Source organism: Anser cygnoides, chromosome 17 (genome assembly GCF_040182565.1).
Source record: "Anser cygnoides isolate HZ-2024a breed goose chromosome 17, Taihu_goose_T2T_genome, whole genome shotgun sequence".
Classification (NCBI taxonomy): Eukaryota; Metazoa; Chordata; class Aves; order Anseriformes; family Anatidae; genus Anser; species Anser cygnoides.
This window is the reverse complement of record NC_089889.1, coordinates 3,651,020-3,663,870: the sequence shown is the minus strand read 5'-3', so window position 1 is coordinate 3,663,870 and position 12,851 is coordinate 3,651,020. Positions and strand designations below refer to the sequence as shown.

At 38.5% G+C, this 12,851-nt stretch overlaps 1 protein-coding gene across 4 annotated transcripts in view; it reads left to right on the top strand.

The window, feature by feature from the left end:
• Positions 1-12,851, top strand: part of SBNO1 (strawberry notch homolog 1) — a 30,997-nt gene that overhangs the window by 2,422 nt on the left and 15,724 nt on the right. For 2 of the 4 annotated variants that reach the window (XM_066979220.1, XM_048073958.2), the window contains exons 2-11: positions 3,765-3,898; positions 4,484-4,588; positions 5,331-5,640; positions 7,412-7,453; positions 7,829-7,929; positions 9,011-9,107; positions 10,207-10,367; positions 11,032-11,165; positions 11,301-11,391; positions 12,310-12,471. In XM_066979220.1, coding sequence (XP_066835321.1) covers positions 3,767-3,898; positions 4,484-4,588; positions 5,331-5,640; positions 7,412-7,453; positions 7,829-7,929; positions 9,011-9,107; positions 10,207-10,367; positions 11,032-11,165; positions 11,301-11,391; positions 12,310-12,471 — 1,335 coding nt within the window. In that variant the 5' untranslated portion in view covers positions 3,765-3,766. Of the gene's footprint in view, positions 1-1,870; positions 2,133-3,764; positions 3,899-4,483; positions 4,589-5,330; positions 5,641-7,411; positions 7,454-7,828; positions 7,930-9,010; positions 9,108-10,206; positions 10,368-11,031; positions 11,166-11,300; positions 11,392-12,309; positions 12,472-12,851 lie in introns of those variants that run through there. The other 2 variants (XM_048073956.2, XM_048073957.2) reach the window with 2 other exon arrangements.

Genomic DNA, 12,851 nt, shown 5'->3' with positions numbered 1-12,851 from the left:
GTGATGTTAACTTCAGGCTAAGTTGTGATACTGTAGTTCTGTGCCTTTTATAGGTTCTTACCCTATAGGGCGTTACAATGTGTAACTGACGGATTTAGGAGTGAAACCTTTTTATGGTTTCAGATTCTACCCTACTCTTCTTGGGGGAAATGGAGAGCAGGTTGCTTACCATGTGTTCTAGCATTTTTTTTTTTGTTTTCTGTCTTTCTAACAAAGCTAAAATGGAGGGAGGGAGAGAGCCAGGTTGGCATGGATACATGTCGTAATATTAAACATGGCATTCTGGTTTTGTTTCTTTAAATCAGAAATTATTTACATAATGCACAGTGATAGGGAAACTGTCGTTTTGTCAAAGTTTCAGGCCGTGTTCTTCAGCAGTATAGCACCTTACAAAAATGTTTGGTATATTTTCCTAGGCCTTCTTGAAATGGCAGCAGGTTGTATTCTCTTTTAATGCAAAGAATAGCTGGGATACTACAGTTGAAATTCTATAAATCCATATTTTTAGTTTTATCTAACAGGTTGGTTCTTGCTCTGTGACACTGGACAGCCTGACTAAACATAGACAGCCTTGTCTGCAAGCTTCTGCATGCTCAGAACGGCTCTTCGACTGGTGAAATGCTCAGGGAACAGCTTGTAATATTCACAACTTTTTGTTATAAATATTTTCTTTTGGAGTTTTTTAAGATGTGGCAAACAGGTCCTTATATAGTATTGCCAAAGCTGAGCTGCAGAGCCTGATAAAGTTGCTTTCACTTATGTTAACTAGGAAGCCTCCTACCTTGCAAGATTATGGGGCTGTTTCAGCCTGATAACGTTTTAGGCTTGACTAGTGTATGTCACAAAAAAATAAAATAAGCTATCAAGATGCAGCTTTTCCTATATATTTTTTTAATCTTCTCTTCCTTACTAATCTAAAACTACATGGGAGAAAAGGGGGGGTGGCAGCGCGGTGGCACTTGGAAGGTTCACAAAATCTAAAACTGGTGCCAAGTATTCAGGGCTTTTAATGTAAAAATTCTAGAAGTTCAGAATTCCTTTTGTTCTAGTTTCAAACAATGCAGCTTTGTTCCTACCATCCAGAAACAAAATAAATGAAACTAGTTAGTCAAACTTTCATTGTCCAAGCTGTGTGACAGACAAGTAAACAATTGCTGTTGTTTCTGTTAACGGTTGCTAACAGTCCAGCCAAAGCTAATTTTTAAGACTGTTCAAATAGGAGTTAGCATGGGAGGAATACAGCTGGGGGATTTCTCGGATGAAGACAGCTCTGGTAGGAAAGTGGGGGTTCGGAGCTGACCGTATGCACTCTGGAATTCTAGGAATTGCTATGCTAGTTTTTATTGCTGCTCATCTCGCAGAAACTTTGAAGCAAGCAATTAACAAATTACTTCTGTGACTGGTTTTTGGAACTCAGACTGATTCAAATATCCAAGCCATTGTGTTTTTAAGGGTTAAAAACGAAGTGTTCAGGGCAATTGTTATGTTAAACTTGACCTTAAACAGACTTGATAGGTTGTGGCACCATTTTAGAGTGGTTGGGGAAGATGCGTTTGTGTGTGTGGTGCTGTTATTTTTCCTAGCCTCGGTTTGAGCCTTAATTTCATAGGAAGTCCTTGCCTCGTATTGCAGTACTAGACTAGAAGTTATCTTAAAGAGAACTAGGACAAAAGAATACTGAAGTAAACAGCTCCAAGCTTCTGTTTTCCTATGCCCCTGTTCTGTAAAGAGGTTCATATGCATCTCTCAACTGGGCTCTAGCCATACCTCCTTCTAGAGGTGGCTCAAGGAAAGCTACGTGCAGGCTGAACAATGACCTAACTGTCGCTCTTCTTGTACATTTAGGTGTTCTTGTTTGACTGTGAGCAAAGGTGTTTGCGCTGTGCAGAAGAGTGCCTGCTCCTTCCCAAATGAGTGCTGCAAAGTTACAATTGTGAAGTGTTGCAGGGCCGCCAGTTTGAAGGGGTGACCAGTGTTAATTCCCCCCACTGTACAAACTCACCTGCAACGGCTGAAGTTCTGAACACCAAAAGGATCGAGAAGCCAAAACTTCGTTTTGCAGGCTTCATCTTTCTCCTCCCACCAGTTTATAATCAGGGAACAATGCTGTAAACCTTTAACCAAAATGATGGGTCAGTATTTTAGTCTGATGAAAATTAGATTTATCCTTCCCATTTCAGTGGTTGTATGCATTTATAGACCCCTTTTCTGAGATAGGGGGCTTAATATTTCTGAAAGGTAAAGCCAGCAGTCTGCTCTTACTCGCTTTTATTGACCCATTCAGGACTCCAGGAGACGGACTCGTGGGAGGTGACGTCCTCTGAAGGAGCTGACACGTAACTTGTCTGCTCGCTATCTTCAGATCTGCCGTGCCAATAAACTACAAAGTAGGCTGTTCTGCCGACTTAGCTGATCACCTCAAGTGCTTTATTTTTCTTAGGGAAAAAAAGGTCAGAGTATAGTTCTGACATAGCAAATGGCCTTTAATGGGATCGCGTTGGGTTAGTAGGAGCTCCACCGATTATTTTGTTGCTTTGGTATTCTTCTGGACAGAACAGTCTTTGAGGCTTAAAAGTACATCTTCCCGCTTGTCCCTGTACCATACGTCCACTCCTTCGGCTGCGGTGCCACCGTCTGAGAGTTGGTCCACTAGAAGAAGGTCTCTCCCTATTATTGGGCCTACTAGAGCTAGGAAGAGCAAGAATTAAATGCCCGAGGCTTTATTTACTACAAGAATTACCTGTTCTGCCAAACGTGCTAGGTAATGTGTGTGACCGACCAGCTGGCTGTGGCTTAGTGTACCCGTAGAGAAGGATAAGCGACTGAATGCTGCTTCATCTGTGAATGTGTCTGAAATGGCAAATGTTTTTGTGTTCTTATCTGCTTCGAAGTATGTGTTCAGCTTTGTTAGTTTTCTGTTTTGTTACCAATGGGTGGTAGTGGTGGTGCAGAAAGCAAGTGAAATGAATTTCTGCTTAAGGTGTATTTCGGAATATGTAAGCAACAGCTGAGGTAACGAGTGAAATTCAGTTTTTCTCTTAGGACTTCCTTAGGAGAGCAAAACACATCTGTCTTGAACAGCATTTGGCTTTTTCAGAAGTTTATACACTGCCTAGCGTAGCTTTTTGGAATTAATTTTGCTTGTCCTACACGTGAAGGAGCCTGTGACCTGATGCTGGTGTCCTATTTAATGTGTAGCTAACGTACTACTATATGGAACATTTGTTCTTTCCCCTATGCAAAACAAAATTTCTCCCATGAATGAATTACTACCTAATGAAACGGTACGCAAGAAATAAAAGCTTCCCTTACAAGCTTTTTATCGCTAAATTGTTGTTACAAGATAAACTAAATGAATTTTAATTGTGCTTCCCTCGTGCGGTGTGCTTTACTGACAGAGACGCATCATTAGCATAATAGTCTCGCCACTTCTGCCTCTTGATATTTCTTGTCATGCTTAAAAATGTAGTGTGATGAAGACTAAAAAGGCCATCTTTTTTCTGTAAGTTAATGAGTGTCATAGCGTTCTGCGTAGCAAACTTTTTTCCTACCTACTTCTAAGTTTGGGCATATTGAAAAGATTTGTAGAATATTTTTTTGAAATGAACAAAAGAGCCGGAGCAAATACAGAAAGTGAAACTATGTATGCAGGTGACTGCACTGCACGTGTTCTTAAATACAGGGAAGGAAACTTTAAATGTGTGTGCACATGCACAGTAAGTCACAATTAAATGTAACTTGTGTTTATGATCTTAATTTTTTAGAGATGGTGGAGCCAGGACAAGATCTGTTGCTTGCTGCTTTGAGTGAGAGTGGAATCAGTCCAAATGATCTATTTGATATTGACTCTCCGGACGTGGTTCTTGCAAATCCAGCTCCAACTCCAGCTGTTCAGCAGGTTAAAACAAGAACATTGTTGTTTGCTAGAGGACATAAGAGCTTGTACTTGGTGTATTGGGAGAGGAGGGAGGATCCATAGCAAATGTTCAAAGAATGTGGAATTTTCATGAATTTATTGCTTCATAATGCTGAAATTGGAAAATGACTTGTCAGTTCATTTTAAACTTTATACTAACGCAGTCTGAAACACGCTATTTAGGTCAGTATAGTCATATATTTAACTTGCCTGGTTTCATTATGTTAAATGGGGATGTACTGTCATGTGTCCATAGAGAACTCTGCATTACTGGAGTCGTCTTGCTCTCCCTTAAAATGTGCACACTCTTAATATCTGGCTGCTTCCTATGAGATGTCAGTGACGTCACGAACCTAATAACGTTTTCTCTGCAGTTAACTAATGGTCTTCAACTTTTCTGGATGGAAATAACCACTTGATGACCTTTTGTTTTCAGTGCAGCCTTTGTTAGTAAGCTCAGTTAAGGACTTCCCTATTAACTTTCATTTTGTGGGTGGGTGTTCAGACTTGAATTTGATTTCCTGCTAATACCAGTACCTAGTGATTCTTTCTTTCTTCCCTCTGCAGTCAGTGCCACTTAGTGCGTTAGAGCTAGGCTTGGAAACTGAGGCCACAGCTGCTGTGAAACAAGAACCAGAGACTGTATCAACTCCAGCCTTATTAAATGTTCGGGTAAGAACTTCAGGGTTTTGTATGTGTATGTTAGTGAAATGTCACAAAAGAGCTGGGACTGTATCATGCCAGTTAGCCGTCATCTCAGTACTATGTATTTTGAGCCTGTGAGAGCTGAACAGACCCATGGGTTAATAGGATTTTCATGGCAAGGAGCACCAAAGAGGACAAGCAGCATGCAGAAAAACATTTTGGGGTGTCCAATGTGCATTTTACTTCCCCTGCATGCATATTCTGGGTATATGAAAGCTTTGGGAACTTGAATCCTGTGCCTGAACTATGCATCACCTTTTGTAACTGCAGATAATTTTGAGCACCACAAGTGTGGTAGTTGCACCTGAAGGGAGAATATAAAAGGCCAGATCTGCAGCGTGTCTGAAAGGTTGCACCAAGTACTTCAAGTAATCCAAGTTATTTACTCCACAACTGTGGACATAGTTTGTATGTTGGAAATTTTCTTCAGTTTAGTGTTTCTATACCCATGGAAGTTATGTTTTGTGCCTAGATGTTTAATCCTTCATCCTATTTATTTACTTTCCCTTGTCTTTAAAAAAATGCAAAAACACGAACAGCAATATAGTGGTAAATGTTTTGAAAGACACTTTGTGCTCAGCCTGTTGTACCACAAGGCAATTCTTATTAACAGAGTTCGTAAATGGTGACTCTTGTGCTCTAGCTGAAAGGCTAATAGTCTGCTTTTTTCACTGCTGTCTGAAAAATCTCCCTGGTTCTTTGTTGGTAGCAACCACCATCCACCACAACCTTTGTGCTGAATCAAATAAATCAGCTTCCAACTTTGGGGACTACAATAGTGATGACAAAAACAACACCTGTTACAACCACGAGGCAGACTATTACTGTAGCAAAAATCATTCAGACCAGCACAACTACTCGACCCTCAGTTGCAGCACCAGCAGTACGGAATGCCTTGACCACTGCACCTTCGAAGGACCAGATTCAGCTGAAAGATCTTCTGAAGAATAATAGTCTTAATGAACTAATGAAGTTGAAGCCACCTCCTAACATTGCCCAACCAGTAGCAACAGCAGCAAGTGAGTGTTCTTCTTTCTTCATAATTACAGTATTTTGGATAAATGGTAAAATAATCTTGTGTGAAGATATTTGTACATCTTATATTTTGGTTGATTTTTGGAATATCACAGTAAAATGAAAGTGTGCAGAAAACCTTATAAATTCTGTTCAAACTCTAATAGTGTTAGAATTCAGGGTGAAGTAATACAAAATAACAGGCTTTAAAAAAGTTACGCCTTCAGTTTACCATAAAGAATGAGGAAAATGATGTTTTAAAATGCAGCTGGCAAATTCGTAAAATTAATTTGTGGGCATTACTGAAGTTGATGGCTTAGCTTTCTTGAGCCTGTGTGAGTTCTTGTTCTGCTGTATGTTTGCTGTGGAACTACGACAGATGGGCTTGTTCCCTTGCATCTTCCAAAACAGATCTGTAGTACTCCTATCATACAGTGTTTCTCTAAAGTATCTCCCAAGAAAGGAGAATCTTGGTAGCCCTGTATATTTCATGGGAAGCATCAGACCTGTTGTGTTTAAAAAAAAAAAAAAAAAAAAAGGTGCTAAAAACTTTGTTTGCTTCCAGGTTACTGCTTTAAGATGGTGTTATGTGCCAGAAGTATTTTATTACCGCGCTCTAAATCTTCACCTTGTGATACCTTTCATAGTCTTTTCCTGTATGCTATTTCTAACATGTAGTTAACTTACATGATTAGCTTAAATAAAAGGGGAAAAACTGCGTGCATACCTATTTTTAAATTGCAATTTAATGTCTAAAGTATTGCATGAAATGTATTGGTTTCATTTTTTTTGAGTTATTCTGCTTTTAGCATGAGGTAAGATTGGGCTACTTGAGTTTGAAAATATCTCTATTGCTGCTTTTCCTGAGAGGTACACAGGCTTCTTCTGTGTTACTATTTTATCATTGTCTCTGAAATAAATGTTACTGATTTTTATAGGCAGAGTTGAAAGTACGCCTCTTTTTCATCTGCAGGTAGAATGCGCTCTAAACGAAGCCAGCTGTTAGGATGGAAACAAGAATGTTCCTCCTTGCTCATTGTTCTGAAGTGGTTAACAAAAATTGAACTTAAAAAAACAACTGAAGTTACTGAAGTTGAGGGGTGGGAGGCAGGAAAAGCAGTGAGGGAGAACAGGAAAGAGTTTTTTGGGATCTCAGACTTACCTCTTTGTACTAAATGAAAGCTCACAGAAGCATGTAAATAATAAGGAATTATCAAGACCCAATAGGTGGTGTAGTGGCACAGCTGCAGAAAGTAGTGGAATATGCATCTTCTCAAGTAAGGAGACATGCCTTTTAGAACCACATTTCTAGTCTTATTTATGTGCTTGTGGTTTTGGACCTTTTTCGTTCTTATTCAAAAATAATTAAAAAAATGGTAAGTACTTGTAGAAAACTTGGGGCAGAGAAGCTTGTGGAAGGAAGCGTGGTCTTTTCATACAACTCAGGCAGCAGAAGTTCTAGATTGTAAAAAAAAAAAAAAAAAATTAAACAGCCTCTCTGAGGCAAATGCTTTCTGTGCAATTGTTTTAATTGTTTTCTAGGGTCAGTTGCATGAAATCTAATATGTATTGACTATTGACCTCATGGAAGCTTGACCGCTCTTTTAATTGTTTTACGTGTTTCCTTGCATTAATTTCTTTTAATTCTGTACTGAGCCCTATTGCTAGTTGATTCCAAATGTGGGTGAAGACAGGCAAGTTAGTAAATCTCCATCTTGAAGGATCCTGTTATAAACTCCAAACAATTGAGACCAAAGTTGGTTTTCTTTTTTTCAGACATAATTGTAGTTCCTAAGGTGGTAAATGCCACCAAACCAGGTACGTTCATTTCTGTTGAAACACTGAGCTTTCTGGTTTGTTGTTAAACTCCAGAGGTTCACAAGGTGGAGTACTTCTAAACACTGTGTCTAGATTTGGTGAAGGTCTCTTTTTTATTTTGAAACTAATACACGCCTGTGTCAAATGTGATGGTATTGCATGGGAAATTTTAAATAGTAGTGGGACTTAACTCCTTGTGTGCTCAGACACGTTAGTTTTGGACACAAATATTGATAGCATTATGAAGCACCTGTGTCCTACTGAACAGTAGTGTCCTTCTCTGTTAATGAGCTGGAAGAGAAGTGTTGAAATCTGAGTCAGCGTTTAGAGGGAATTCCCGTAAAACACAGCGGGTGTTTTTTCTTTTTTTTGTAGCTGATCTAAGCAATGGTGCAGTGAAGAAGGAGGCTTCCACAAAAGAGGTAGCAAGAATATGGATAAATGATATTAAAATGAGAAGTTTTTCACCTACTATGGTAAGTAGTACAAGTAGTTAATCTGCTAAATGAGTTTATATTTTATCGGCCCCAGCCAACTGTGACTGGTTTCGGTGGTTACTTGTATTTGCCTGTTGTGGTAGAATTGTACTGAGTGCATCTGTTTCTTCAAAAGGTTTGCTTCTCTGCTAAGAGTACTTGATTAGATGACTAAAACTAACAGCTGTGTAGACCAGGCAGCCTGCATACTAAATGGCAATTTCTTGAAGTTACCTTTAACAGGACCTCTCTGTGTGGACGCGAAAGGATGTGCTCCAGTTAAAGCTGATAAACACCTCGCTCGCTGTGTGTTTTTAAGACCTTCTTCTTTTAAAGTATCTCTGTGTAACTAGCAACAAGGAAACTAGGAGACTTTCTCTAGCATGACTGACGTTTTGGGTGGTTTGATTTAAGATGTAAATAGAGTATCATTCAATAGCCTTAAATTTTAATAGATGTTTACAGCACCAGAACGTATTTTAGAGTTTCATCATCATCACTGATGGAATTGGGTTGAAATTTGTGATGAGCAGTGCTCCTCAGTAACTGGCACAAAAAATTTTCTTTGGGCAAATATTAAATATTAATTGTGAAAGACTTTGAGTTGTTGTCTAGAGAGTGTTTTAAAATATTAGTATATTTACGTTAACCAAAATCACAGTAAAAATGGATAACTGTCAAGTTTGGGAGAATACTGGATATAACTGTGGTAACTATCATAACTGTTCCCTGAAGGTGTGAAATTGTGCAATGAATGTGCAACTAGAAGAGACTTCACAGGAGTACCTGAAAGTTAGGTTTTTAACTTGTTGTTTTCTTTAAGTCATAGCTTGGATTTAAAATGCTGTAGTAGTGATTCCCTCTATAAGGGAGAGGAAGCTCCATGATGTTGTGTTTGAAGATTTCTTCAGAGCCTAAGAGATGTACGTTTCCTTCTGTAGTTTGCCCAGCTGCTTTATTACATGTGCTAAGAAAACAGTCAAGTGCAAGTTTATGTTCATTACGTTTCTCAGTTTAATTTTCAGGACATAGTCAAACAGCACATTATTAGTACTCTAATGCAGATATTCCTCTGTTCTAGAAAGTGCCAGCAGTAAAAGAGGAGGAGGAACCTGAGGAAGAAGATGAAGAAGAAATGGGCCATGCAGAAACTTACGCTGAGTATATGCCAATAAAATGTATGACCTAAAGCTTAAATGCATTAAAATGCTGAAATGTGATGATATCTTTAGTACCTATAGAGGAGTGAATAGCAGACACCATAAGTCCTATAGGTTTCTATCTGAATGAAGAAAAAATCTGAATTTATGGTGTTTTTTTTTCCCTAGGATTTTTTTCTTCTATAGCACTTAGTTTTGGAAGGTAATGTTCCTTTCCTTAACAGAAAAGGAGTTCATTGAGCAGTGCCTGTTTCATAAATAGAGTTGAACTGAAATCGGGTTTTTTACCTTTAAGTTTTCTGTCTCAGCAGAGGAATTTCTTATAAAAAGTTTGAGTGGTCACTACTATCCTTAAAATCCATTTTGAGTCTTTCAGTGTGAAGTTTACCCTAAGTGCTTTCTTCCTGTATTGTTCCTGACTTTTATTTCTTAGAATTGCCTTTTTGTTCTTCTAAAAAGGAAGCGCATCTCTTACAGCTGTTAATTGCCATCTCCTCTCTTTTCTCCTTTCCCCTCTTTATTGTAATTAGTGACAAAAAGGCCTAATCTTGTTTACTAGTTGCTTGATGATCAGCTCTAAAAGTAAAGCAAAAAAATTGTATGGGGTTTGCAGCTAAATGGTTAATTTTTATTGTCAGAGATATCTGTCAGTAATTAAACCATGTCTGTTCTAAATCTTTTCTCTTCTTGTACTACTTAAAAACAGCCCTGTATAAATAGTGAGAAGAATGTTGCTTTTGTGATACTGACATTTGAGGCTGCCTCTATTTTTTGGAGAAGGCAAAGTTCAGGGCAGTTTCAAACATATCGAGTACATAAATATTTTTAATTTTCTATACAATGAGCTTTTGTACAACTTCATTAAAATTGGGGGAAGGTGGTTAAAAGAGAAACAGTTAAGAATTGCGGTTATGTAAACCCAGGTTGATGTATTCCTTTGTATGTGATAATTTAAAGCAACTTAGACTTGAGTAAACATTGAAGCGTATTTCTTGAGTTCAACCTTTGCAGTGGTCAACTGCAGTTTGTTTTAGTAAATAAACCAACCTTTTCTGTAGCAACAGATCTGTTTATGATGTTCTCATCCTCTTCCTCCCCCCCTTACTTTTCCAACCAGTAAAAATCGGTCTACGTCATCCTGACCCGGTAGTGGAAACCAGCTCGTTATCCAGTGTAACTCCTCCTGATGTGTGGTACCAGACATCGATATCAGAAGAAACAATTGATAATGGCTGGTTGTCAGCTTTGCAACTTGAAGCGATCACTTACGCAGCCCAGGTATGCTAGGTGTTACATCTCTTCTGTGTGTTTTACTGCTGTATTAAAAACTTCAGTGGGCACATGTCTGATACTGGCTATGCAGCTCTCTGTAAATCAGGAAGGTAGTGAAGGTTAGAGGACAACTAAAATGGTCATAGGAAGAAGTTGCTTCCTGAAAAAGAGACTTAAAGTCTAGGCCTAAGGCTGGAGAAGAGGGAAGAATAAAGGGGGATGAAAATCAAGATTTACATAATCAAGAAGGCAGTGGAACTGTTCATCAGATTCCACAAGAAGGCAGTGGAACTGTTCATCAGATTCCACAAAATGGGCACAAATGGGAGCTTGATGAAACTGATAAGAGAATGTTTACACAGTAAGCAGTGACTGTATTGAAGGGTTTAAAAAAAAAAGATCTCTTAGTGGCTGCTAAAAGGACTTAGACAGATGCACATCCTTTACAGCAGTTCCAGGTGCTGAGGAAAGGAGGCAGGGATCAGGACCACGTAGAGCAGTCAAGCTCATATGCTCTCTCTCAATAAAACCTCTTCATGCTGTCAGAAACTGCTTGGTGGGGTGGACCACTGGTCTCATCCAATAGGATGTTTCTTATGTTGGCTTATTTATGACAATCCGCAGTGATGTGTTTTGGAGAATGAGTACAAGTTTTTGTTTTCTCCTACAGCAACATGAAACATTCCTGCCCAATGGAGACAGAGCTGGATTCTTGATAGGTGATGGTGCTGGTGTAGGAAAAGGAAGGACCATAGCTGGGATAATCTATGAAAATTACTTGTTAGGCAGAAAAAGAGCAGTCTGGTAAGTGTGTAAGGACTTGTTAGAGCAGACACTGTAGTAACTATAGCACTTAAATTCAGTGTAATCTCTTCTGAGAAATGTTTTAGCAACTGCTTTTTGAACTGCTGTAACTTAAATGCTTTTTTATATCTTCAGGTTTAGCGTGTCGAATGATCTGAAATATGATGCTGAAAGAGATTTGAGAGATATTGGAGCAAAAAACATTTTGGTTCATTCATTAAACAAGGTGTGGAAACTTTTTACTATGTACAGTTGAGGCAAAACTTTAGGTACGCTTGTGTGACAAGTTGTGCATGTTAACTGTTTTAAGAGCAAGAACGTACTAATTTCAATAAAACTGCTGTCTAGGTCTTGTTTGACAGGCCTTAATCTTGTGAGAACCATGCAGTGCTTTAAGATAATCATGTAAATAGGCCCCTTGTAGGATTAAATCTTACCATGCGACTTTTAAACATTATTCTTCAAACCACTACTGATACTACTAGTAGAGTGTCTTCTAGAAGTTGAAATAATCCTTAAATCACGTAGACTTTGTAGCACTTTTTCATTTTTACCCCACCAGTGCAGATTTTGTATGTAGTACACTTTGTGTATAATTATTGTATAATAGACTTTCTCAGAATGTATTAAAGCAGCAGCAGCGCATGAAGTTATTTTCTGTGCTGTCTGCTTAGGATTAGCCACTTGCATAAATTGTGAAGTGTGATTACTGGTTGAGTTCACTGTCTGAACTTAAAATTCCTTTTGAGTTAGTATTTTTGCTTTTTTCTAAAATACCGTAAAGCTTCTAGAAATTGTCAGTTATAGTAGCAGCCATAAATACGCTTTCTAAATAGCTTTAAGGAATGCATTGGAACAAAAATGTTAATTGTCTTTAAGTTAAGGAAACCGTCAAGTTGAAGAACTTGGCTGTTAATCTTCAAGGCCTCAGATCTAGTCTTTCTTAAGTATATGTTTAAGCAGAGTGCTGTAAAACCTCTTAACCAACTTCCCGTAAGCCAGATATACCCTAAGCGCGATGTAGGGTCCAGGGGTTTCAAAGTACACAAACCATAAGGTTAAGAACACCAGCATGCCGTAGTCATATGGTAGAGATGGTCCTGAGGAGGAATCCCTTGAATAATTTTTCTTATCTCTATGGCAGTTCAAGTATGGGAAGATTTCTTCCAAACACAATGGAAGTGTGAAGAAGGGTGTCATTTTTGCCACATATTCCTCTCTTATTGGTGAAAGTCAGTCTGGTGGTAAATACAAGACCAGATTAAAGCAGCTTCTTCACTGGTGTGGTGAAGACTTTGATGGAGTCGTATCCTTTATCTGGAGTTGGTTGTAGCAAAGCTGTTGTTTGAGCGCACATCCTTAAAGACAATCCCATGTTTTTATTTTCTGGTACTTTTGTATTTGTTCTTTCTCACAGTACTGTCACACAGTAATGAATTGCATTGATGCTTTGACAGTAGACTTGAAGTCTTACAAACTTCATGGCAGTCTACGACCGTCATATTGTTACCACACAACTCTTGTACAAGAGATGAGCTTTTGCATTTTCTATAAAGAACACAAAATTAAAATGGTATTTAAGAATCTTAAGCTTACACGTTTCCTTTCTCCAGTATATTAAGTGTTTTTGTCTGGGAGTATCAATGACACTAATGGATTCAATTCTGAAGAGTATGGGTAGTTGTG